This window comes from Saccopteryx leptura, chromosome 3 (assembly GCF_036850995.1).
Source record: "Saccopteryx leptura isolate mSacLep1 chromosome 3, mSacLep1_pri_phased_curated, whole genome shotgun sequence".
In the NCBI taxonomy this organism is placed as follows: domain Eukaryota; kingdom Metazoa; phylum Chordata; class Mammalia; order Chiroptera; family Emballonuridae; genus Saccopteryx; species Saccopteryx leptura.
The window spans coordinates 81,452,091-81,479,889 of NC_089505.1; the positions used below are offsets into that span (position 1 = coordinate 81,452,091).

Consider the following 27,799-nt stretch of genomic DNA (forward strand, 5'->3'; position numbering starts at 1 on the left):
TCTCTCTCTCTCTCTCTGAAAAAAAAACAAAAAAAACCCCAGCAAAATGGTTAACTTAAATCCAACCATATCAGTAATTACATTAAATATAAGTGGACTAAATACTCCAATTAATTTAGAAATTGTTGAAATGGATTTTAAGGAATAAGAAATACTAAAAATTAAATCCTGGCCAGTTGGCTCAGTGAATAGAGCATGGGCTTGGCATGTGATGTCCCAGGTTTGATCTGCAGTCAGGGAAGACGGGAGAAGTGACCATCTGCTTCTCACCTCTTTCTCTTTTCTCCTTTCGCAGCCAGTGGCTCAGTTGATTCAAGTGTCTGCCCTGGGCGCCAAGGATAGCTTGGTTGATTCGAGCATCAGCCCCAAATAGGGGTTACCAGGTGGTTCCTGGTCAGGGAGCATGGGGGAGTCTATCTCCTCTCCTTACACTTAAAAAAAAAACACTTAACAGTACATGATCAAACACTACATGGGTGAAATTATGGTAAAAATGAAGATTTTTGGCAGGTTGGCTCAGTGGTAGAGCGTCGTCCTGGCGTACGGAAGTCCCGGGTTCGATTCCCGGCCAGGGCACACAGGAGAAGCGCCCATCTGCTTCTCCACCCCTCCCCCTCTCCTTCCTCTCTGTCTCTCTCTTCCCCTCCCGCAGCCAAGGCTCCATTGGAGCAAAGATGGCCCAGGGCGCTGGGTATGGCTCAGTGACCTCTGCCTCAGGCGCTAGAGTGGCTCTGGTTGCAACAGAGCAATGCCCCAGATGGGCAGAGCATCGCCCTCTGGTGGGCATGCCGGGTGGATCTTGGTCGGGCGCATGCGAGAGTCTGTCTGACTGCCTCCCCGTTTCCAGCTTCAGAAAAATACAAAAAAAAAATACAAAAATGAAGTTTTTAATACGTTTATCATGAAATTAGAAAGTATGTAATTCAAGTATGTAAAGGAGTTCAAGAGCCATTGGATATACACGGACAAGAAGAGAAAATCAGTGAAATGTAAAAGGCAGACAATGAACAGAACTTGAAGCTCTGTTTTTGAAAAGGCTTATCAAATACCAAGCTGTTGATGAGAGTAAGAGAGAGATTGTTTTAACGAGCTGAACCACCAAAGGTATAAAACAGATAAATGCAGAGTTGAAAAATAACAAGTTTAGAGAGAATAGAGAGTTAAACAACCAAATATATATCTAAATGAAGGGGATAAATTCTTTGAAAAATATAAAAGTGCATAGGAAATGCAGAGTAAATCAAGGCATGGGTTCAGAAACCACTCATTGTAGGAGAATACTGTTCAGGCTTTAAAGATGAGCTATACCAGAATGCCAATAAATGTTTCATTCCTGTCTTACAGAAGTTATTCCAAAAAATAAGAGAAAAGTAACTTGTAGCCCAGTTTATTTTGTAAGGTTCATATAACCTTGATTTCAAAATAATCCAAGGACAATATATGATAATGACAAGGCCCATTTCACTTAGCAAGTATTCACTAGTTTCTTTAAAAAATTGACAATGTGGCCCTGCCGGGTTGGCTCAGCGGTAGAGCGTCAGCCTGCTGTGTCGAAGTCCTGGGTTTGATTCCTGGTCAGGGCACACAGGAGAAGCATCCATCTGCTTCTCCACCCTTCCCCTCTCTTTCTTCTCTATCTCTCTCTTCCCCTCCCACAGCCAAGGCTCCATTGGAGCAAAGTTGGCCCGGGCACTGAGGACGGCTCCATGGCCTCCACCTCAGGCACTAGAATGGCTCCAGTTGCAACAGAGCAATGCCCCAGATGGGCAGAGCATTGCACCCTGATGGGCATGCGGGGTGGATCCCAGTTGGGTGCATGCAGGAGTCTGTCTCTCTGCCTTCCTGCTTCTCACTTCAGAAAAATAAAAATATAATTACAATATTAATAAAATAAAAAATTTATGTTATGATCAAATACAGTAGTGCTTTTTCACAAAAGACAAGGTTTCAGTAGATGAGCGGATAAAAAAAGCTTGGTATATTTACACAATGCAATACTCTGTGGCCATAAAAAAAAAAAAAGAAAAAGAAGGAAATCTTACCTTTTGGAGCAGCATGGATGGACCGGAGATAATTGTGCTAAGTGAAATAAGCCAGTCAGAGAAAGACAAGTACCATGTGATCTCACTAATATGTGGAATCTCATGAGTACAGTAAACTGAAGTATAAAATAGAGACAGAGGCATGGACACAGAGAACAGATAGACAATTTGTATATATAGTTATATATATATATATTTATGTGTATAACAGACACAACAGTGGTGATAGCCAGAGGGAAAGGGGTGTGGGGGTAGGTGGAGGTGGGAAAAGTGGAGGGAAATGGGGACAAAAGAGACTGCTTGGGCTGATGACTGCATGATGCGATGTGCAAAGGATGTTTTATTGAGTTGCACACCTGAACCTGTGCCCCAATAAATTCAATTAAAAATAAATTAATTTGCCTGACCAGGCGGTAGCGCAGTGGAAAGACCGTCGGACTGGGATGCAGAGGACCCAGGTTCGAGATCCCAAGGTCACCAGCTTGAGCGCGGGCTCATCTGGTTTGAGGAAAAGCCCACCAGCTTGAACCCAAGGTCGCTGGCCCCAGCAAGGGGCTACTCGGTCTGCTGAAGGCCCGCAGTCAAGGTACATATGAGAAAGCAATCAATGAACAACTAAGGTGTTGCAACGCACAATGAAAAACTAATGATTGATGCTTCTCATCTCTCTCCATTCCTGTCTGTCTGTCCCTGTCTATCCCTGTCTCTGACTCACTCTCTGTCTCTGTAAAAAAAAAATTAATTAATTAATTAAAAAATAAAATTTTTTTTGAAAGCAAGGATGTCCTAATGTCAGAAAATCTATCAGTCCTTCACATTAATAGAAGAAAAAAATCATGTGGTTACCTTAATGTAGAAAAGCACCCCTTAAACTAACAAGAAAACTTGATACTTAATAGTACAATACAATGCATTATGTAAGTACTAAATGGTACTTCATGCTTTTACTTTGATGGGAAGAATAAGGCAGGTACATCTAGTGTTGTTACTCTCTGACATAATACTGGAGTTCCAGCCATCTTCTGGAAAGAAAAGGAATAAAATGTAGTGATCAGGAAGAGAATAGATATTACTGTCATTGGTAGAGATGGTATGCACATTTGTCTATAAAAACAAATTACAACCCTGTAAGACGGTTCACAATATTGACAGTCAACTTATAATCAATAGTTTGTTTCTCCCGCTGTGCCATCTTTGATTTTAATTGAGAATTTTATAATCTGGGGTTTTTGTTTGTCCCTCTTAGATGTTTTGTTCCTCTGGCTTCCATCAGAATTTTAACTTTGATTTTCTGTAAATTGAAAATAATATGCCTAGGTTTGTGTGTGTGTGTGTGTGTGTATGTGTTGTCTTGCTTGGTATTCTCTGTGCTTCCTTAATCTGTTGTCTATTGTCTGTCATTAACCTTGGAAACTTCTCAGCCATTAATACTTTAATATTCTTCTTTCTTTTTCTGGTATTCCAGTTATGCATATGTGTTACTGCACAATTCTCAGATATTAGGAGGCATGTTCTTTTCCTCTTTTTATTTCACTTGGGAAGTTTCTATTGACATATCTTCAAACTCACTCATTTTTTCCTCACCTATGTCCAGTCTGTTAATGAGCTCATCAAAGGCATTGTTTATTTCTGTCATAGTACTTTAAATGTCTAGCATATTTTGATTTTTTAAATTTTTTATTTATTTTTGTGTATGTGTGTGACAGAGACGGAGAGAGGGACAGATAGGGACAGACAGGAAGGGAGAGAGATGAGAAGCATCAATTCTTTGTTGCGGCACCTTAGTTGTTCATTGATTGCTTTCTCTTATCTGCCTTAACAAGGGACTACAGCTGAGCTAGTGACCCCTTTCTCAAGCCAGCGAACTTGGGCTTCAAGTCAGCAACCTCAGGGTTCTGAACCTGGGTCCTCTGCATCCCAGTTCAACGCTCTATCCACTGCACCACCACCTTGGTCAGGCTAGCATATTTTGAGTTTTGAAAGTTTCCATCTCTAATTGTATTATTCATCTGTTCTTATATGTTGTCTACTTTTCCCTTTAGTGGCCTTGATATATTATTATTATTTTTTTTTAATAATTACCTCTTTTTTTTTTTAATTTTTTTTTTATTTATTCATTTTAGAGAGGAGAGGGAGAGACAGAGAGAGAGAGAGGAGAGACAGATAGAGATGAGGGGAGGAGCTGGAAGCATCAACTCCCATATGTGCCTTGACCAGGCAAGCCCAGGGTTTCAAACCGGCAACCTCAGCATTTCCAAGTGGACGCTTTATCCACTGCACCACCACAGGTCAGGCCTTGATATATTATTAATCACAGTTATTTTAAATTCCTGGTATGAAAATTCCAAAATCTCTGCCATATCGGAGTCTGATTCTTATGCTTGCCTTGTCTATTCATACTGTGGTTTTTCTTGGCCATGCCTTGCAATTTTGTTGATAGTTGGCCAAAACATACTAGGTAATAGAAAATAAGGTAATTAGCATTTTATTGTGAAGTTTTATGTTAATCTGGCTAGACACTGTGCTGTGTTTAACGTTTTCTTTCCTTATTTTGTGTGTGTATTTTTCCAAAGTTAGAAGGGGGTAGGTAGTCAGACAGACTCCCCGCATGCACCCTACCGGGATCCACCTGGCATACCCAGTAGGGGGTGATGCTCTGCCCATCTGGGGTGTTGCTCCATTGCAACCAGAGCCACTCTAGCACCTGAGGTGGAGGCCATGGAGCCATCCTCAGTGCCCAGGCCAACTTTGCTCCAATGGAGCCTTGGCTGCGGGAGGGGAAGAGAGAGACAGAGAGAAAGGAGAGGGAGAAGGGTAGAGAAGCAGATGGGCACTACTCCTGTGTGCCCTGGCCAGGAATCGAACTTAGAACTTCCACACACCCAGCTGACACTCTACCCCTTAGCCAAACGGCCAGGGCCCTAAGAACTCCTTCTTTTCTTTTCTTTTATTTATTTATTTTTTACAGAGACAGTGAGTCAGAGAGAGGGATAGACAGGGACAGACAGACAGGAATGGAGAGATGAGAAGCATCAATCCATTAGTTTTTAATTGCGCGTTGCAACACCTTTGTTCATTGATTGCTTTCTCATACGTGCCTTGACCACGGGCCTTCAGCAGACCGAGTAACCCCTTGCTGGAGCCAGTGACTTTGGGTTCAAGCTGGTGGGCTTTTTCTCAAACCAGATGAGCCCACGCTCAAGCTGGTAACCTCAGAGTCTCGAACCTGGGTCCTTCTGCATCCCAGTCCGATGCTCTATCCACTGCGCCACCGCCTGGTCAGGCAAGAACTCCTTCTTTTTTCTTTTTTGTATTTTTTTAAATTTGGAAACGGGGAGGCAGTCAGACAGACTCCTGCATGCGCCCGACCAGGATCCACCCGGCACGCCCACCAGGGCGCGATGCTCTGCCCACCTGGGGCGTCGCTCTGTTACAACCAGAGCCATTGTAGCGCCTGAGGCAGAGGCCACAGAGCCATCCTCAGCGCCCGGGCCAACTTTGCTCCAATGGAGCCTTGGCTGCAGGAAGGGAAGAGAGAGACAGAGAGGAAGGAGAGGGAGAGGGGTGGAGAAGCAGATGGGCGCTTCTCCTGTGTGCCCTGGCCGGGAATCGAACCCGGGACTCCTGCACGTCAGGCCAATGCTGTACCTGAGCAAACTGGCCAGGGCCTAAGAACTCCTTCTTAAATGAAGTTGTGTTTGTGTGCATCTTGCTGCTTGTTGTAATCTGCTGTTATACTAAAGCCCAGTTGGTATGATAGTCAAGTATTGGGAAAGGGAAGGATTCTATAACCTTGTTATTAAATTTCAGTTTTTCCTTGGACTTTGTTTTTAGTCCTTGGTCTGTGACCTTTAGAAGTGCTTCTTTAGCCCTTATTGACACAGGATGGCAAGAGGAGCTGGAGCTACCCAGTTGGCCCTCCTCTGGGTCCAAAAAGGTTCTAATATGTGGTTTTTCTTGGAGTGCAGGACTTTGTTATGGAAAACACTCACAGCCTTTGTCAAAATGTTTACTTTTCAGCCCTGGCTGGTTGGCTCATGTGGGAGTTGTCTGCCTCCATGCTCTAACTTGGGAAAAAAATACCAAAAAAAATGTTTACTTTTCTCCTCCCCCTGCCCCAAATAAGAAGGTTCTTCCCCCAACACATATAACCTGATTTAGAACTTGGTAGAGTTCCTGGATGTAAAATTCATGCCTATGTGGGAGCTTCTAGGAGTCTTTCATTCCCAAGCTATTCCACAGGAAGCCTCTAACAATTTGCCAAAATTACCCATTAATTTGTTCCAGTTTATAGCTCCAGCAGCATCTGCTTAAGGTAAGTTGATATTTGGTATGATTTTTCTGTACTCCCCTAACTCCAGATTTTTGGGTGGTGATTTCCTTTGTATATTTTCAATTCCCTGATAGATTTTATTTTAACTTTTATGATTTTCACTTTGTTGAATGTTTTTATGTTTGTGAAGATGCGAGTGAAGGTCTCCAAGTCCTTTATAATATGTTAGTTCTAAAACCGAAAGTATCAGTATTGTTTTTATCCAACTCCAATAATGGCCGACAAGTGTTATAAATACTAATAGTTCATTTTTAGTTCCTTAGCAACGACAGATTCACAGCTAGAATTAGCCATGAAGTCTGAAGGACACTGGATCCTGGAAAGCCAGAGTCCAGATGTGGCTTTGAGTGATTGGTTGTGTCTGAGAGAGATCCTTAATTTTTAGGTGATATGTATATAGTGGCTCAGTCTCTAGCTGTGTCACAATGAGACTGCTAAATTAAGTAATTTTTTATATCATTTTTTTTTCTTCATTGGGAAGCAAAGAGGCAGAGAGACAGGCTCCCAAATGCTCCACTACTGGGATCCACGGGCAAGCCCCATGTGGGGCCTTGCTCTGGCTATCTGGGGCTATTGCTCCATTGCTTGGCAACCAAGCTATTTTGGAGCCTCAGGCGAGGCCATGGAGCCATCCTCAGCACCGGGGCCAACTTTGCTCCAATGGAGCCTTGGCTGCAGGTGGTAAAGAGAGAGATAGAAAGGAGAGGGGGAATGGTGGAGAAGCAGATCGATGCTTCTCCTGTGTGCCCTGGCTGGGAATCAAACCCGGGATATCCACATGCCAGGCTGGCACTCGACCACTGAACCAACTGTCCAGAGCCAGCAGAGATAGGATCTTGAAGAATAAGAACAAGTTGATAGAATCTTTTAAGGCATCTGCTTTATTGAAGACAACAAGACCAACAAAAACTTGAGAAGGGCCTATATCAGACATAGAGAAACTTCTAATAATCTGGATTGAATACCAGGTAGAGAAGTGTACCCTCTCAGCACCGTGACGATCATGGCCAAAGCAAAATGTTTGTTTTGCGACTTTGAAAGAAGAGGCTGGACCCAACTACAATGTTGAATTTACTGCTAGCTCTGGATGATTTAAACAATTCAAGAACCGTTATTTATTACATAATGTGAAAGTGAATTGTGAAGCCTGCATGTGCTGACATGTAAAGGCAGCTGAAGAATTTTTGGAAACTCGAGATAAGCTGACTGTGGAGAAAAATTACTTGCCAGAACAAATATTCAATATAGATGAAACTTCACTATTCTAGAAACGAATGCCTGAAAGGCATTTGACTATATCTTTATGTTTTGATGTGTTTAGATATACAAATATTTAGCATGCTGCTATGATTGCCTACAATATTCAGTGGTGTAACGTGGTGTACAGTTTAGTGGCATAGGAGCACTAAGCCATACCAGGTGTGTAGTAGGCTATATACCATCTACCGTATTTTTGCTCCTAAAGATGCACTAGGTCTTATTTTCAGGGGATGTCTTATTTTTCCATGAACAAGAATTCACGCTTAATTGTTGAACAAAAAAATCAACATGTATTAATACTGTAGTCATGTCGTCACAAACATCACCATAACCGGCCAAACTTTGAATTCCATCCAGAATTTCTCGTGACTCTATTTCTATGTACAACCATCTACCCGTGTTTCCCCAAAAAGAAGACAGGGTCTTATATTAATCTTTGCTTTTAAAGATGTGCTAGGTCTTATTTTCACAGGAGGCTTTATAATTTCTAAGCTGAAAGAAATTGGAGTAGGTCTTATTTTCGGGAGATGTCTTATTTTCGGGGAAACACGGTTGGTTGGTTTGTGTAAGTGCCTCTCTGATGTTCATACAATGAGTATATAGGGTCATTTCTCAGAAGGCCCCTCCCTGGTTAAGCGATACAGGACTAGATGCCCGGTGCTTGTCCAGTTGATGAGATTACAACTCTGAACAAGACTGAGAAGCTCCTTCCAATAAACAGGGCCAAAACGGGCACGGGGAGTAGATTTATCAAAGAGGAAGAATTCCAAAAGTCACAAATCACAACAGGCGACACTGAAACACGCCCCAAAGGCCCCGCCCCCAGCCCCGCCTTACTAAGCTCCGCCCCTGTCCCGGGCTTGCCCGGCGCCCTACCCTGGGTGGTGAGAGCTCGCGCTCAGTTTTCCGAGCCTGTGCACTGGTAGTCTGGCCACAGTTCCTAGGCTTCTTCGCGCTCCGCGGGCGTCATGGAGGCGGCTTGTCCTTCTGGGACCCAGAGTCGGGGTGGAGAGGCCTCTGGGCGGCTCGGTTTCAGACCGGGAGGCACCTTGAGAAGATGGAACGTAGTGCTCACTAGATCAGGAAGGGCACCGTACTCGGGCGGATCGATGGTGGGAGTGGGAAGGGGTGGGACTACATTTTCCAGGGGGCCTTGCGGCGGGGAGACGCGCCCACTTCCGGCGGCGCGGCCTTGAAGCATGGGCGTGGGGGAGCGAGTCCGGTTCTTAAGGAGAAAGCGGGGAGGGGCGGGGAGCGTGGCCGGCGATGGTGCGTGGCGCGTGCGGGGTGATGGGTCGTGTGTGCGGGTGTGGGATGTGATGGTATGGAGGGCGGTGGTCCGTGTCTCTGCCTCCGGTGAGTGGCAGCGGGCGGTGCAATGAGGGGTGGACGCGGTGGCCAGGAAGAGACCACCCACCGTCTGAGACCCAGCGTGGGCCCCTTGGAAGCCGGTGGGGGCCACACTCGGAGGCTCGGACGGTGCTGCCCCACTTGGCGGGACTGGGCCTCGGGACACGGCCGCGGACCCGAGCTAGTTCCGAGGGAAGAGTGATAGGTGACCGGGAGGAATGGACCCCCAAGGAGCTGAACTCAGGGAGGGATCTTTTCTTTTTCATTTTTTTGTATTTTTCTGAAGTGAGAAGCGGGGAGGCAGATAGACTCCTGCATGGCCCTCGGGGGATCCACCCCTGCATGCTCACCAGGGGCCGATCTTCCGCCCATCTGGGGCGTTGCTCTGTTGCTTAGCAACTGAGCTCTTCTTAGCGCCTGAGGCGAGGCCTTGGAGCCCTCCTCAGCGCAGGGGCCAACTTTGCTCCAATGGAGTCTTGGTTGTGGGAAGGCAAGAGAGAGAGAGACAAAGGAGAGGGGATCAGGGTAGAGAAGCAAATGGGCACTTCTGTGTGCCCTGGGCAGAAATCAAACCCGGGACTTTCACACGCTGGGCAGACGCTTTAACACTGAGCCAACTGTCCAGGGCCCAGGAAGGGATCTTGACTTGCCTGGTGGTGGCGGCATCTGCCCGGACACTCCTGGGAGACAGCGCAGCCTCTCGGGGAGGGCTGCTGCTCTTCACAGAGGACCCCAGTGTGGATAGGTCTCATCCCATATGTGACCATGGGGCAGGACCCGGGAGGCCAGCCTCATCTTGATGGCTTCAGTCAACTTCTGGTTCCTCCTCTTCTCAGTTCTCTGTCCCAACCCCACACCAGTGAGTGTAGGCAGGGGTGGGGGGTGGGGGGTGGAAGTGCTGCTCAGTGGTCACCTCTGTTAGAACCAACACAAGGTGGCATGTCAACTGTCACTGAAAGAGTGACAGAAGAACAAGTGCCAGCCCCAGCTGCGGCACAGTGAGGAAAGCATCCTTGCCGTGCGTGTGCGTGGAGGTGGTGGGATTGATTCCCTGTCAGGGCGCAAGTGAGAGCCACGCGCTGAGCACACAACTAAGTGGGCCGGCAAGTTGAAGCGTCTCTCTTTTCTCTATATCTCTCTCTCTCTCTCTCTCTCTCTCTCTCCCTCCCTCCCTCCCTCCCTCCCTCTCTCTCCCCTCTCCCTTCTTTCCCCCCATGAAATCAATGAAAATCTCTCTCTCTCTCTCTCTCTCTCTCACTCCCTTCTCTCTCCCCTTCAAATCAATCTCTCTCCTTTCTCAAATCAATGGAAAAAGTGGTTTGAAAGCGCTGCTCATAGCCACATTGTCTGCTTCTTCCACTGCATGCTGTCATGGTAGCTAATGGTTACTGCAATGTGAGTCAGACACAGTTCGGAGACTTTTTGGTGGAGTGTCAACCCCAAACCTCAGAATATTGTGACATGGAAACTGCCTGTCTCCTTCTCACAGATGAGGACTCCGAAACATAGAGAGGACAAGTAATCACTAGGAAGAGGAGCCAGAATTCAGATCTAGGACACGCTGTCTCCACAGTCCCACTCCATGCTGGCTCTCATGTAATAATCCCCACCACAGGAGCTTCAGGTAGGTTTTCTTTTTCAATTTTTAATTTTAATTTATTTATTTGAGACAAACAGGGAGAGAGAGGCAGCAACATCTAGCTGCTCCTGTATGTGCCTTGACCAGGAATCAAACCAGCAACCTCCATGCTCTAGGCCAGTGCTCCAACCAACAGAGCTATCCAGCCAGGGCTTAATAATTTTTAATGATTTTTAGAAAGAGAGGCAGGAAGAGAGAGGGGACGGAGAAGGGAAGCATTTTTGGTTGCTTCCCGTGTGTGCCCTGACCAGGGATCAAACCTGCGATCTTGTTTCGGGAAGATGCTCTTAACCAACTAACCAGCCTGGGCCAAGGTAGGTTTTTTAACCGCTTTTTACTGTTGACAAAACTGACTCTGAGAAGATAAATAATCTCAAGATTTCATATACAAAAAAACCTCCACAGAGCATTTTTTTTTTCCTTAAATTTTCTGACCCAGTTTCTCTTTATGTAAAGTAGAGCTGATACTATTATGTACTTTATAGCACTGTTAAAAAGATGAAATAAGCCCATCCCTCCAAACTTGTGGTGTGCTCCCTGCCACATAGTAAGTGCTCAATAAATGTTCACATTTATCATTGTAATAATGTTTTCAGAAAGCAGTGAAGTTTAGAGGAAAGAAACCAGAACTCTTGTCAGAACTCTTCCTAATAGAGGAGAGTTGGCTGGGGGTGGGGTTAGGATGAGGGATTTTTTTTTTTTTAATGAAGTGGGTTTTTAAAAAAAAAAAATTATTTTGATTACAGCAAGAGAGTAGGGGAGGGTGGAAAGAGAGACAGGAACATCAAGCTGTTCTGGTAAGTGCCCTGACTGGGAATCGAACCGGCAACCTCTGTGCCTTAGGACCATGCTCTAACCAATAGAGCTATCTGGCTGGGACAATAGGAGGGGCTTTTTCAAAATTATTGTCACAAAGCAAAATGAGAAGCCAGGTCTGCTGACAGGTTTTGGTTTGACGATCTGAAAGTCACGTTGACTCTCTGGGGAAGATGGCTTTTTCCACATGTCACAGACACTATACGAATCCTAGCTACTTATTAGACGGGATGTATTTTCTCTTATATTCTGGTGTGTGCTTGAGCAAACAGCTTGGGTGATAGAGTCAGACAGACCTAGGCTGGTGACTGGCCTCCATTATTTACAAGCTGTGTAACTTGTGCAAAAGACTTCACTTCCCAGCGATTTTTTCTTTTTTTCTTTTTTGTATTTTTTCTGAAGTGAAAAGTGGGGAGGCAGACAGACTCCCACATGTGCCCGACCAGAATACACCTGGCATGCCCACCAGGGGGCGATGCTCTGCCCATCTGGGCTGTTGCTCCGCTGCAACCGGAGCCTGAGGTGGTGCTATGAGCCGTCCTCAATGCCCAGGCCAACTTTGCTCCAATGGAGCCTTGGCTGCAGGAGGGGAAGAGAGAGAGAGAGAGAGAAAGGAGAGGGGGTAGGGTGGAGAAGCAGATGGGTGCTTCTCCTGTGTGCCCCGCCCTGGAATTGAAACCAGGTCTTCCGCACACCTGGCCAATGCTCTACTGCTGATTCAACCGGCTAGGGCCCCCAGGGATTTCATGTGTGAAATGTGATAGTATTTCTTATTTTCTTTAAGATTGTGGAAGCTGAATCAGTATTAACGCATGCAAACTACCCTATACATCTCTGTTGTTAATGAACGGGTGGCCCTGAGAGATGGAGAGGTGCTCAGCCTGAACCCTCAGGGCAGAGCCCCAGCTGTGAATTACAGGCCTCCCATCCAGTGTCTGGACCCAGTGGCCGTTCAAGGGGAGTAAGAGTGAAAACAGAGGGACCCGAAGGGAACAGTCTCTAGACTCTGATTCTTAGAGCTGCTCAGTCTCTCACTGCTCCCTTCTCCTCTCTCAGCTCTGCCCTCTCGGGGTACAGCCTTTACAATGAGGAGCCAGGAAGAGGAGGAGGCGATGGGAATTGAACTCCTTAGAACCATGTCCCCGGTGAGTTAGCATACCTTCTTTCCTCGCAATACAGTCTTGCTTTTCAGGATTTTGGTAACGCTTGTTTCCATCTGAAAATTGTCTGCCTAATAAATAGTTCCACCCCTTGGGCCTGGTGTATTTTCTCCTTTTCTGATGAGTGATGAGGTCACAGGGATAGACTTTCAACAGCTCAGTGTCACCTCAGAGCTTCCTCCTTCCTCTTCCTATTTGTTTTTTCTTCATTCAAGAAATGACCCACCTGAGCCCTTCTCTTGGACTCAGTCGTTTTGTAAGTATCTGGCTGCGCAGAAATACAGTCCTTGGAGGAAGTTTGAGAGCCACAGTCTGCCTAGTTCTTAAGTCCCCATCCTGGTTCTCAGGGAGCTTGCAATCTGTTGGAGAAATGAAAAGGCAGCAAACATTTGTTTGTACGACATGATTAATGCTGCATGTAGAGGGAAGACTTCCTGTGGAGCAGTGGGAAAGGGTCATTAATAGCCCATCAAAGCACCTTTGGGTGCATTAGAGAAAGGTGCCCCTGCCTGACCAGGCAGTGGCGCAGTGGATAGAGCGTCAGACTGGGACGCAGAGGACCCAGGTTTGAAACTGCAAGGTCGCCAGTTTGAGTGCGGGCTCATCTGGTTGGCTCATCTGGTTTGAGCAAGGCTCATCAGCTTGAGCCCAAGGTCGCTGGCTTGAGCAAGGGGTCACTTGCTCTGCTGTAGCCCCCCCCCCCCCCCCCCCATCAAGGCACATATGAGAAAGCAGTCAGTGAACAACTAAGGTGTTGCAATGAAGACTTGATGCTTCTCATTCTCCCTTCCTGTCTGTCTGTCCCTCTGTCCCTCTCTGTCTTGGTCACAAAGAAAAAGAAACAGGTGCCCCTTCCTCTGTACTGGTGAAGCTCTGTGACAGGCCACAGTCTAGTGAGAGAAAATTGACTTTACTGTAGCTCCATTTTGCCTCCTTGGGGAGGAGGGGTTGGGAGGATATGGATCACACAGTAAGTGCTTCCTGAGTTGCTTCCTGAAGGAAATGGAGGAAAGACAACTCAGAACAGTGAAGTGGTTTTTATGTTATATCAAAAACACAACAAGCAGCTTATATCAAGGCCAATTTTTTTTTTTACCAGGTAAAATGCCAAAAAATCAGAAATAGAACTTGTTTTTTAGAGCCTGTGGTTAGGAAATTCAGCCTATGTAACACAAAATGTTGTTTTACATGTGCTTACCTCATATGATCTCTCCTGATACTGCTCAGCAGATCATCAAAAAACAACTTACTAAATGTGCTCCTTCTCTCTCTATCTCTATCTCTTTCTTTTTCTTTTTTTTTTTGAGAGAGACAGACAGGAAGGGAGAGAGATGAGAAGCATCAATTCTTTTTTTTTTTTTTGTATTTTTCTGAAGCTGGAAACGGGGAGAGACAGTCAGACAGACTCCCGCATGCACCCGACCAGGATCCACCCGGCACGGGCGATGCTCTACCCACCAGGGGGCGATGCTCTGCCCCTCCGGGGCGTCGCTCTACCGCAACCAGAGCCACTCTAGCGCCTGGGCAGAGGCCAAGGAGCCATCCCCAGCGCCCGGGACATCCTTGCTCCAATGGAGCCTCGGCTGCGGGAGGGGAAGAGAGAGACAGAGAGGAAGAAGGGGGGGGTGTGGAGAAGCAAATGGGCGCTTCTCCTATGTGCCCTGGCCGGGAATCGAACCCGGGTCCCCCGCACGCCAGGTCGACGCTCTACCACTGAGCCAACCGGCCAGGGCCGAGAAGCATCAATTCTTTATTGCAGCTCCTTAGTCTCCTTAGTTGTTCATTGATTGTTTTCTCATGTACCTTAACCGGGGGGCTACAGCAGAGCAAGTGACCCCTTGCTCAAGCCAGCAACCTTAGGCTTCAAGGCAGTGAGTGACCTTTGGGCTCAAGCCAGAGACCATGGGATCATGTCTAAGATCCTGTGCTCAAGCCGGTGACCCCATGCTCAAGCTGGATGGTCCCGTGCTCAAGCCAGCAACCCTGCACTCAAAACGACAACCTCAGAGTTTCGAACCTGGGTCCTCAGTGTCCCAGGCTATGCTCTATCCACTGCGCCACCATGTAGTCAAGCTAGACCAGGCATGGCCAACATACAGCCTGCAGGCCAGATCCGGCCCGCATAATGAGTTTATGCGGCCCGCGATTAAATTTTTAATATTCTCCACTACTTTAAAATCTCAGCTACTCAGAAGTGGAAGCGTCTTTGATTATTGGAAATTGAGATATTTAAGAAGATAGTGATACACGGAAAAGAATTCTGCGTGTGACTAATCTAGGGTTAACTTCTAATAATTGGTTGAATGGATTCGTGATACTTCTTTATTTTTAAAAAAAATTCCATTATAGAGATTTACAACTTGTGTACTCGTCTGTACTTGATATGAACTGTTTGACGTTTAGCGGCGATGTGAAACCTACATTCTTTTAGGTGGAGTTTGCCAGTGCGCACCCAAGGTCAAACAATTTGTTATTTTTGTGGTCAAGTGTGCTGAATCAAGTAGCATTGTAGCATAGACAGTAGCTGCAGTTGATAACTGAAAACGTGTCCAGGCTGTTTGTAAAACGAAATAATTGTTTTATTTGCGATATAACCCCCTTCAAGCTCATTCTATTAATTAAATATTGTTTCGATTGATTGCGATACAGTTTGGATATTTATACAGTCTGTAATTATATTTTTATTAAAATAATATTGTATATTTAAATTTTTTTCACTCACATTTATTCATAAACAAATTACATAATAAAATTTTGTTAAATGAATCGTTTTTGTATTTAAAATATTTTAATTTTAGTATTTCGTCCAGCCCGTGAAAAAGTTTTCTTTCTAATCTGGCCCAGGGGCAAAAACTGTTGAGCTAGACATTTCTCTTCTAATTCAAATATATTTTATTTGGAAGTAAAAGAATGTTGCCAGGCATTTTTTCCTTTCATTTTTTTAAACACACCTCTTAACATCTTCAGAACACTAAAATTGGCCTTGGCCGGTTGCTTGGTGGATAGAGCGTCCACCCTGCATATGGACATCCTGGGTTCAATTTTTGGTCAGGGCACCCAGGAGAAGCCACCATCTGCTTCTCCTCCTCCCTCTCCCTCTTCTCTCTCTCTTCCCTTCCCTCAGCCAGTGGCTCAGTTGATTCGAGCATGGCCCCAGGCGCTGGGGATAGCTCGGTTGGTCCAAGGGAGTCAGCTATAGGCACTAAAAATGGCTTTGTTGATTTGAGCATTGGCCACAGATAGGGGTTGCCAGGTGGATCCCGGTCAGAGTGCATGCAGGTGGATCCCGGTCGGAGCGCATGAAGGAGTCTGCCTCACTATTTCCCTTCCTCTCACCTAAAAAAAAAAAAGGAACCCTAAGATTTCTTAGTGGATTGGAAGCATGTTCATCAAGTCTGCATCCTTCACACGTTCCCTTGTAGTCCCAGAGCTCAAGCTCTTTAATTTCTCCATGTAGAAAGGTTATATAACTACTAACATAGATAAAATAATTTAATACTTGATGATACTGTTTTGAATGCAGTCAACTTTTCTTTTTTTTTAATTTATTTTTTTTAGTGAGAAGCAGGGAGGCAGAGAGACAGACTCGCGCATTTGCCCAACCAGGATCCACCCAGCATGCGCACCAGGGTGCTCATCTGGGGCAATGTTCTCTTGTTCAGCAAACGAGCTCTTTTTAGCACCTGAGGCAGAGGCCACAAAGCCATCCTCAGTGCCCAAGGCCAACTCACTCCAACCAATAGAACCATCGCTATGGGAGGTGGGATTGGAGAGAGAGAAGGGGGAAGGGGGTGAAGAAGCAGATGGTCACTTCTCCTTCTCCTTTGTGCCCTGACTGGGAATTGATTACAGGACATCCACATGCCAGGCTGATGCTCTACCACTGATTCAACTGGCCAAGGCCCACAGTCAAGTTTTTAAATAAATGCTTTTAAATTTCATAGAATTGTAAGTGCTCTAACAGCAGGGAGTGTCTTTCATATTTTGTCATTTTCCCTAATAGGTACAATATAACTAGGCAAAAACGATTTCCAGTAACTGCCACACAGCTGGATCAGTTAGACCCCCAGTACAGTTACTAATGTACATAGTTGAGTTTTCCCCAAAAGGAGAACAGTATAGTAATCCTTTATCCTAGAGCCAGCTGTGTGGGGACACGAACACTGACTGAGCAAGAGTATACATTTGTGTCGTTTCAGAATTTAGTGACTTTCACAGATGTGGCCATAGACTTTTCCCAAGATGAGTGGGAATGGCTGGATCTTGCTCAAAGAACTTTGTACAAGAAAGTGATGTTGGAGAACTACCAGAACCTGGTGTCTGTGGGTAAGAGGATCAGCCTCCTTCACCTCCCCATGGGATTTCTTTTCACCTCAGTCATCTCTCATACCTTTCTATTTATTTTTTATAAACTGAGAGGTGGGAAGGCAGAGATAGACTCCCCCATGCACCCTGACTGCCAAGCCCCCTACCGGACAATGCTCTGCCCATCTGGGGCCGCTGCTCTGTTGCTCAGCAACTGAGCTATTTTAGTGCTTGAGGCAAGACCACACAGAGCCATCCTCAGTGCCTGGGGCCAACTTGCTTAAACTGTTTGAGCCATGGCTATGGGAGGGGAAGAGAAAGAGAGAGAGGAGGGAGACAGAAGGCAGAGGGTGGAGAAGCAGATGGGTCACTTCTCCTGTGTGCCCTGACTGGGAATTAAACCCAGGACTTCCACACAGCAAGCGGACCCTCTACCACTGAACCAACCGGCCAGAGCCGCTCATACCTTTATCAGCATTTTTCTACAATATCCCTCTTCTCTCAATACCATTTGGACTGGGGCATAGTTCTGGAATAGCTAGACCATAGCCAATTTTTTAATCTTTTCTTATATACAGGTCTTTCCCTTTCTAAACCAGATGTGATCTCCTTACTGGAGCAAGATAGAGAGCCCTGGACGATGAATGGAGAGATGCCAGGAGGCCTGTGCCCAGGTAGGTGCAGGATTACTAGTGCTGGGGAAACCATCCTCAAAATGTTTCTTCTAAGACTTGTTGGAAAACACTTCTCAAAATCCCTCCCACTTTCTAACATCTTATTCTAACTCCCATTTTTATTTATTTCTGGAGTTGTTTTTTTTTTTAATCTTTTTCTCTTTTTTAAAACTAACCCCCATTGTTTAAAATGCATCTTCTGTTCCTCACTGGTGTGATGTACCACTTGTACCTTTCCCGATTTCCCACAAATCCCAATCTGTTTCCTTTCCTTTTTTTCTTTCTCTTTTTTTTGAAGAGAGTGTGTCAGGAAGGGAGAGAGAGCGTGAGAAGCATTAATTCGTAGTTGCTTTCAATTTGGTGCCTTGACTGGGGCTGAGTCAGTGTCCCCTTGCTCAAGCCAGCAGCCTTGGGCTTTTTATAACATGTGACAGAGACAGATAAGGACAGACAGACAGGAAGGGAGAGATGAGAAGCATCAATTCTTCATTGCAGTACCTTAGTTGTTCATTAATTGCTTTCTCATATGTGCCTTGACTGGGGGCTATAGCAGACCAAGCGACCACTTGCTCAAACCAGATGAATCCATGCCCTAGCTGACAACCTTGGAGTCTCGAACCTGGGTCCTCTGCGTCCCAGATCGACGCTCTATCCACTGCGCCACCGCCTGGTCAGGCTCAGGCTGGCGAGCTTTGGGATCATGTGGACGATCCCCCACTCAAGCCAGGAACTCCATGCTGATGAGCCCATGCTCAGAGCCAGCTACCCTGTGGCTTTAAACCAGCAACCTTAGCATTCTGTGTCCATGCTTTATTCACTGTGCCACCACTCATCAGGCAAAACATTTCCTGTTTTGAAAATATGTGTTTATTGGGTTTACAAGTATAGTTCTGTTGTTTCTCTTCTTTGTTGTTATTTCTTCTTCTTTTGTTGTTTATATGTGGTTTTTTCCTCTTTCACACTATCCCAGCCTTTGAATTGTAAAGTGTTTTAGGCCCCAAGTTGTTACTTTCATGTCTGTATGTATTTTTAAATCTGTATTTTAAAATTCACCAACTTGAGACCCCTAATATCATCTTTGATATTCGTATGAAAGATGAGTAAGTTACTCATTAATGTTACCTCCTGTGTCTTGATCATCTTTCACTTTTATTATAGTCATTGGGATTTTGGGCCCAGTTTATTTTTCTTCAAACTTTTTTTTTTCTTTTATTTACAAAGACAGAGAGAGAGAGAGTCAGAGAGAGGGATCGACAGGGACAGACAGACAGGAACGGAGAGATGAGAAGCATTAGTTTTTCATTGTGACATCTTAGTTGTCTATTGATTGCTTTCTCATATGTGCCTTGACCGCGGGCCTTCAGCTGACTTGTTCAAGCCAGCGACCTTGGGCTCAAGCTGGTGAGCTGTGCTTAAACCAGATGAGCCCTCGCTCAAGCTGACGACCTCGGGGTCTCTAACTGGGTCTTTTGCATCCCAGTCCGACACTCTATCCACTGTGCCACTGCCTGGTCAGGCTCTTCAAACTTAACTATTTATTTTTCCCTGCCTGGCTTGAAAGCTATTTTTCTGGTCTAGAGAAAACTAGTTAACAGCTTGTAGATATACAGTGCAGGGAAATGAGCCTCATGTGAGAGGGTTCCAGTTTGTTCTGTGGCTGGAGTGTGGCCCTTTCCTGTTTTCAGTTCTCGTATTTTCAAGAAGAGAACTGTTGGTAGGTCACTAATAATCCTAGTGATGTATGTTCATAAATAATGTGAAAAATGAATTAAGAATCAAAGTGAAGCCTGGCCTGTGGTGGCACAGTGGATGGGTTGTTGACCTGGAGTGCTTAGGTCGTTGGTTTGAAACCCTGGGCTTACCTGATCAAGGCCCATACAACAAGCAACCAGTGAACAATTAAAGTGAAGCAACTAGCCCTGGCTGGTTCAGTAGGTTGGTTAGCATTGTCCAGATACATAGAGGTTTCCAGTTTGATCCCAGTTCAGGGCACAAACAGGAACAGGTTAATGCTTTATTCACTGTGCCACCACCCATCTCTGTCACCCTCTCTGTCAAAATCAATAAATAAAATTTAAAGGAAAATAAAAGGAATAAAAAATATAAAGTGAAGCAACTATAACTTGATTCATCTTGCTCCCCCCACCCCCTTCTCTCTCTGTAAAATCAAGTCAATATTAAAATATTTTAAAAAGAAACAAAGAACAATTTGGCCCTGGCCAGTTGGCTTAGCCATAGAGTGTCAGCCCAGCATGTGGAAGTCCCGGGTTCGATTTCCAGCCAGGACACACAGGAGAAGCGACTATCTGCTTCTCCACCCCTCCCCCTCTCCTTCCTCTCTGTCTCTCTCTTTCTCTCCCACAGCCATGACTTGGTTAGAGCAAGTTGGCCTAGGCACTGAAGATGGCTCCATGGCCTCCACCTCAGTCGCTAAAATAGCTCTGTTGCTGAGCAGTGGGGCAACGGCCCTAGATGGGCATAGCCTCACCACATAGGAGGCTTGCTGGGTGGATCCTGGTGTGGCTGTAGGCAGAAATCTCTGCCCAATTCTCTGCCTTCCTGCTTCTCACTTAAGAAAAAAAATAAAATAATCAAATTTAAGATATTAGAAAAAGAGCAAAATAAATCTCAAGGGAAACCTAAATAAGTTATATATTGTTATACTGCTAGAACAAAAAGTATGAGTAAATGAATTAGAAAACAGATATGAAATTAAGTCAATAGATGCGTCTTTAGAATATCAATAAAACATAAACTGTCAAGATTGAGAGAAAACACAAGAAGAGAAAGAAATAATGATAAATAACCAACAATGCAAAAGTACTTAAAAGAATCATATGGATCTATTTTCCTCAACTCTCTCTATAAATAAATTGAAAAGTTAGATTAAACAGGTAATATTTTAAGAAATGAGAATTTCAACAGATCAATTACAACTGAAGAAATATAGAAAGTTATCTAAGAACTGACTTCCCCAAGAAAAGCAGCTACTCCAAATAGTTGCACAAATAAATTCTATGAAACCTTTAAGGAAAAATATCAACATTGGTTAAAATATTTTGTGACAGAGAATTAAAAAGAACTTGGAAAAGAATGTGTTAATAAAGACAGCATAACATTTGATACCAAAATCTTACTAAAACAGCACCCAAAAAGGAAATCACAGACAAATCTCAGTTGTGACTGTTCACATAAAATCTTACAAGTCATTTTCAAATAATATACCATAGCCAAGGAGGCTTTATCCTAGAAATGTTTTTCATTGCCTAACTTCATCCAAGAACTTTCAAAAAAATTAACCTCTGTGGGCTTCAGTAACTGTTTGATTCAGCTCATTTTATTTGGGAAGCTTCCATTCTAACATTAAATAAAGGAGACATTTGCTTTTTAATGTCTTTCAGACTTGGAATACGTGTGGATGACGAAAGGATTATCTCCAAACCAGGACATTTATGAAGGAAAATTATCCCAGGTAATGATAACAGAAAGGCTTACAAGCTATGATAACCATCCATGTTCCACTTTAGGGGATAAGTATAAAGGTAAAGACCTCTTTGAAAGGGAGCTGGTAAGTCAGAAGCCACATTTTAGGCAAGAGACAATCAGTCACACAGATGCATTTATTGAGAAAAGAGACCACTCTAACAAATTGAGGACAGTTCTTCATCTGAATACATTATCTTACATGAAACACATATTTCCCACGGAAGAGAGAATAGACAATTTCGACACAGACAAGGGAAACGTAAAAACCCATTCATTGGTCAGAAAACACAAGCAAGTCCACAGAGAAAAGAAACTTCTGAAATGTCAAGACTGTGAGAAAACTTTCAGCAAAATCTCCACCCTTACTCTTCATCAAAGAATTCATACCGGAGAGAAACCCTACGAGTGTATGGAGTGCGGAAAAAGCTTCAGCCAGAGTGCGCACCTCGCTCAACATCAGAGAATCCACACAGGAGAAAAACCCTTCGCATGTCCCGAATGTGGGAAAGCCTTCACTCAGAATGCTCATCTTATTCAACATCAGAGAGTTCATACCGGAGAAAAGCCGTATCAGTGTAAGCAGTGCGCGAAAGCCTTCAGTCAGCTTGCACACCTTGCTCAGCACCAGAGGGTGCACACGGGAGAGAAGCCCTATGAATGCACTGAGTGTGGCAAGGCCTTCAGTGATTGTTCATCCCTGGCCCACCATCGAAGAATTCACAGTGGAAAGAGACCTTATGAATGTGTCGACTGTGGGAAAAGCTTCAGGCAGAATGCTTCTCTTCTACGTCATCGGAGATACTTTCACACTGGGGAGAGACCCTTTGACTGCATCGATTGTGGAAAGGCCTTCACAGATCACATAGGACTCATTCAGCATAAAAGAATCCATACCGGAGAGAGACCTTACCAATGTAGTATGTGTGGGAAGGCCTTCAGCCACGGTTCATCCCTGACCGTGCATCAGAGAATTCACACGGGAGAGAAACCCTATGAGTGTGCACTCTGTGAGAAAGCCTTCAGCCACCGCGGCTCTCTTACTCTCCATCAAAGAGTTCATACTGGAGAGAAGCCCTACGAATGTAAGGAGTGCGGGAAGGCGTTTCGGCAGAGCACACACCTCGCTCACCATCAGAGGGTGCACACAGGAGAGAAGCCTTATGCGTGTAAGGACTGCAGCAAGGCCTTCAGCCAGAATGCACACCTTGCACAGCATCAGAAAATACACACCGGGGAGAAGCCCTATGCATGTATCAAATGCGGGAAGGCCTTCAGTCAAATTGCACACCTTGTTCAGCACCAGAGGGTCCACACCGGCGAGAAGCCTTATGAATGTGTCGAATGTGGGAAGGCCTTCAGTGACGGTTCCTATCTTGTTCAACATCAGAGACTCCACACAGGAAAAAGACCGTACGAGTGCCTCGAATGTGGGAAGGCATTCAGACAGAGGGCATCCCTGATTTGTCATCAGAGGTGTCACACAGGAGAGAGACCTTATGAGTGTACTGTCTGTGGGAAAGCCTTCAGCCATCGTAAGTCCCTGACTCTGCATCAGAGAATTCACACTGGAGAGAAGCCGTACGAGTGTCAGGAGTGCAGCAAGTCCTTCAGCCAGATCGCGCATCTTACACTCCATCGGAGAATCCACACTGGGGAAAGGCCCTATGAGTGCAAGGAGTGTGGGAAAGCCTTCAGGCAGGGGGTGCACCTTGCACACCATCAGCGAATTCATACTGGAAAGTCATGCTCAGTTCTTCCCTCCTCCTCACCTCCATACCACCAAGTCCTTGAGGTTCCATCTTCTAAATACCCCTAGAATCCATCCACTTGTTCCCAGTCTACATCCCATTATCACACCTTCTGAGATTTGTGCGGTAGCATCAGAGCCATGTTCCCTCTTGCTCCCCTCAGCTGCATAATTTTAGCACGGTAGCCAGCTTCAGCTCTTAAAAATAAAATTCTATTTTCATGTTACATACATTTTAAAGACTAGATTCAATGATCCATTTAAAGGGCTTATTAGCACATAATCCAGGCATGTCATTAGCGCCCTGAAGGTAGAGGTTACCTTACAGCTGCAAATAAAATGAACCCACTGGTCGGATTAAGAAACCTGCAGATTGTAGAGCAGACAGAGGACTTTACTCTGTCTGTATGGATGAAGGAAGGACACATTCAGAACTGAAAGATTCTGTGACAACACCAGTAACATGGTGGCTTCCCTCTGTGTGAAGGGAGTCAAGGCCAATCAGAACAAAAGCATTTGGTTGAATGTAGGACTAGGCAGGACACAGTATTAAGAACAAACTCAAAACAAGCTAGAAAATGCACATAGACTCATAGCCGTGAAATAAACTGAAAGGAGCAGTTCAACACTTTGACCTGCAGAAATGCACCACGACAAATTCCTGGGATATTTCTGTTGTTCCGGAGCGTAAGATACATACAGTAGAAAGTTGCTCATCTTGTTCTATGACACTGAAGACTGATACTCAAACAGAGAAACATATATACTACAATTAGCTTAGAAATGTATACATTAAAACATAAACATTTTTTAAAGCTAGACACGTCTCTATAGAAAGACTCAGGCAAAGATGTTTCTCCCATGTTAAGTATGTAAATTCACTGATGGTCCAATAAAATTTCCAATATATTTTTAAGTTGAGAAGCCAATCAATAGTCAGTTAACATGAATTGAGCACTTATGTGCCAGCATTTTAGGTGCTGTGAGGATACAGCAGGGTGCAGAATGTGCAATGAATTTTGGTCCTCACAGATCAGTGGGGGGAAGACACAAAAAATTGATACACATACTATGTGGTATGTGATGTGCCATGGTGAGAACTCATCTAAAGAAGGAGCTAGAGAATTTGGGAGGAATGCCTTCCTACCCCCTCAGAACACATGAGAGGAGGGAGGGGAGAGGGAAGAACCAGAGGCACAACCATCAGTTACAAAGGGGATGATGAGGATAGTGTCGATACTCCCAAGGTTGATAGTTAGGCTCTGAATGTTGCAGGAAGAGAAAACTGACTGTTTAGCAAGAATCATTTGAGTTGTATTCACAGTTTAGCAATAGTGAGTCAGAGGCTGGTGGAGAGTTTGTTTCTTTGTTTGTTTTGTTTTTTCCTGGTTGATTTGTAGAGAGACAGATTGAGGAAGGGGGAAGGGAAGCATCTGTGTGTTGTTCCACTTAGCTGTGCATTCTGTGATCGCTGCCTGTCTGTGCCCTGACCAGGGATGAAACCCCTGCGGCCTGGGTTTCAGGTGATGCTCTAACCGACTGAGCTAACTGGCCAGGGCCGGAGGGTATTTTTGTTTCTTTTTTTTTAAACAGCCTCATTGAGATATAATTCATATACCGTTATAGTTCACCCATTTGAAGTATACGAGTCAATGACTATGTTCAGAGTTGTGCAATGGTCACCAGTTAATTTTAGGACATTTTCATAACCCACAAAGAAATCCTCTGTCCTCTGGTGTAGTTCCTCTGAACCCTGGAGTAGTTCTCTTACTTGGAGCACCAGAGCTCTTAGGTTCCATTGTGACTGCTGCCGGTGGCAGTACAGAGGGCCGGGTGAGAGGAGCTCTTATCTAGAAGACGCAGCATTTATTTATTTATTTATTTATTTATTTATTTATTTAGTATTTTTCCAAAGTGATAAGCAGGGAGGCAGAGAGACAGACTCCCACATGTGCCTGACTGGGATCCATCCGGCTCGCCCACCAGGGGGCGATGTTTGCCCATCTGAGGTGTTGTTCTGTTGCAACCGGAGCCATTCTAGTGCCTGAGATGGAGGCCATGGAGCCATCCTCGGTGCCCGGGCCACCTTTGCTCCAATGGAGCCTTGGCTGCGGGAGGGGAAGAGAGAGACAGAGAGGAAGGAGAGGGGGAAGGGTAAAGAAGCAGATGGGCGCTTCTCCTGTGTGCCCTGGCTGGAAATCAAACCCGGGACTCCTGCACGCCAGGCCAACACTCTACCACTGAGCCAACTGGCCAGGGCCAATAGAAGACACAGCTTTTAGAAAGTGAAGCTTTGGGATTCCCTCTTCATCATAAAGCTAGGAGATGGGCGGGCTTATCCAGAATGTGTGGAGGCTTTGGACTCTCCTTATTTATATGTGATAAAAAGGATTCTCCATTGCAGTGGGAGAAATGTAGTGATTAAATGGCAGTGGGACACTTATCTTTCTGGAGAGACATAGATCTACCCCTGGCACATTAATGGAGCTCTGAAAGATTAAAGATGTAAACTTCATATAGAAAGATACAAGACAAACTTAGAATATTTTTATAATCTTGGCTTGAGGCAGACCTTCTTAAGTACTGCACATAGCCCAGGAGCTAGTTTTTATGTGAGAAACATCAGAGTCAAAGTTAATAGACAAATGAGAGGCTGAAAGAAAATGTTCGCAACAAATCAAGAATAATCCCGATATTCAAAGTGCTGTTACAAATCAGCAATAGTAACATCTGCAACTCCGTAGAAAAATGGACAGAGCTAACAGCCAGTTCAAAGAAGAGGAAATAAAAATACTAATAAAAATTATCCAGTATCACTAGTATTAAGAAAAATGCAAAATCAAGTGATGACATAACTACTTTTTCTCAATAGATTGATTTTAAATCACAAAAGAGGGATAATACTCAGTTTTGGTGAATGTGTGAGAAGACAATTCTATTGTCAGTTACATAAGTTGCTGTATGTATGTACTATTTGAATCAATATTCCTCTGAAACCAAAGTGTACAAAGGTAGGTATATATATAATGGCATAAAAAAAATTTTTAAGTGGTAAACTATTAGGGTAAATGGATAAGTTAATTGTTGTGTATTCATTCAATAGGACTATGCAGTTGAAAAAAAGAAATATAAATGTATGTATAGGCATAGAAAGATAACTTCTATACTAAATTAATTTTTTCAGACCTGTATTCTATAATTGTGATATGAAAAATAAAACCTAAATTATATATTTTTCTGTTTTTCTTTGCCTGTTTTTTCTTGCCTCCTCCTTTTGACTACACCATCTCTTCTTTTCCTTGGAGTAACTGGCCATCCCTGCCATATGATTCTGATGGGCCTGGTTGATCAGATTCTCTGGATTTTGAAATGCAGTTGAATTTATGTAGTCCAGTGCAACACTCTCAAGGGGGTGATGCTGTTGTTCTTGTGACTTTTGATTTTGTGCTTTCTAAGGTTGTAATCCCTCAAGCCACCCATTATTGTTACAATACCTCGTTTCTGACTCATACTGCTCATTTTCTAGCAATTAAACAAACTTAACCAATACAGAATTGGGTGTGAAGATTGGATAATAGGCAATAGGACCTTCAGAAAATTTGAGATGATAAAGATCAGTTTGGGGGTGAAACGGGGCAAGTGAGACTCCTGTTTCTTTTGTAGCCTAGGAAAATAGTAACTAGTGATGTTGGCACTGGGCAAACAACCAAGTGAATTATTCTTAGTTGGAGTCATCTGAGAGGAAGAGAGGTCTAGGGTTCTGGATAATGACGCTTTTAAGAAGAGGAATGCGCCTGACCAGGCGGTGGCACATTAGATAGGGCGTCGGACTGGGATGTGGAGGACCCAGGTTCGAGACCCTGAGGTCGCCAGCTTGAGCACAGGCTCATCTGGTTTGAGCAGGGCTCACTAGCTTGAGCCCAAGGTTGTTGGTTTGAGCAAGGGGTCACTCCGTCTGCTGTAGCCCCTCAGTCAAGGCACATATGAAAAAGCAATCAATGAACAACTAAGGAGCCGTAATGAAGAATTGATGTTTCCCATCTCTCTCCCTTCCTGTCTATCTGTCTGTCAGTCTCTATCTGTCTTACCTCTTGGACTCTATCACAAAAAAAAAAAAAAGGGAGGGGGATGCTAGTCCAAAGAGTCTATCTGATGCTGGTATTGAACTGCTCTGGGTGATTTAAAACTCAGTTCATGAACTTCTAGTATCAAGGCAAAAAATTTTGACTAAGGGTTTTTTATACCTGTTGAAAGATGTCTTAAACTGTCTGAAGTCATAATGTTATGATTGCTCAAAACCAAATTGAGAGGCTCCTTTTATGGGTTGCTAAAGTGGGATGCTGTTTAAATTCCATATTTAATTATAGAGTGATTGCTATAGGCTAAATTGTATCCCCCCAAAAAATATTTCCTGTGTTGAAGCCCTATGCCACAATGTGACTGTGCTTAGAAATAGTGCCTTTAAGGAAGAAATTAAGGTTAAATGAGGTAATATGGGTGGGTCCCTAATCTGACAGGATGGTATCCTTATAAGAAAAAAGAGACATCAGAGCTACTGAAAGAAGTTGTGGTAGGAACTGAGAAATGTTTCTGGCGTTTTACCCAGAAGGACTGACCTTGATAAGGAAGTAAGACATTGGAGCCATGTGATGAGTTGAGGGAATAAGTTCTTAGATCACAGAGAGGAACACTTCCACCACCCACTCCAAACATGGCCTTTATACCAAGTGTCTGTGTTCCTTGTATCCAAGGAGCTTGGAACTCAAAAGTGCTTGTACCTCATGGAATGTTCTGGAATACTTCTTATAAGGGCAGTTGGTGGTCATCTGTGGGCCACTGTTCTTGCCACTAACCATGATGAATATGGTACCAAAGGAGACAGTGATTTAAAAATTGGGACTGGCACCATTGAGGATTTCTTGTTTTGTTTTCTTGGAGTTCATAAAATCAATATGTAAACATCAGTTGACACCAGTATTTTAAAAAT

General features: G+C 44.4%; 1 protein-coding gene across 4 annotated transcripts in view; it reads left to right on the top strand.

The window, feature by feature from the left end:
- The first annotated feature begins 10,489 nt into the window (after positions 1-10,489).
- Positions 10,490-27,799, top strand: part of ZNF470 (zinc finger protein 470) — a 31,928-nt gene continuing 14,618 nt past the window's right edge. Inside the window, exons 1-6 of one of the 4 annotated variants that reach the window (XM_066374607.1) lie at positions 10,490-10,613; positions 10,906-10,938; positions 12,497-12,585; positions 16,800-16,926; positions 17,484-17,579; positions 20,981-25,993. In XM_066374607.1, coding sequence (XP_066230704.1) covers positions 12,526-12,585; positions 16,800-16,926; positions 17,484-17,579; positions 20,981-22,881 — 2,184 coding nt within the window. In that variant the 5' untranslated portion in view covers positions 10,490-10,613; positions 10,906-10,938; positions 12,497-12,525 and the 3' untranslated portion in view covers positions 22,882-25,993. Of the gene's footprint in view, positions 10,614-10,905; positions 10,939-12,496; positions 12,586-16,799; positions 16,927-17,483; positions 17,580-20,980; positions 25,994-27,799 lie in introns of those variants that run through there. The other 3 variants (XM_066374608.1, XM_066374611.1, XM_066374609.1) reach the window with 3 other exon arrangements.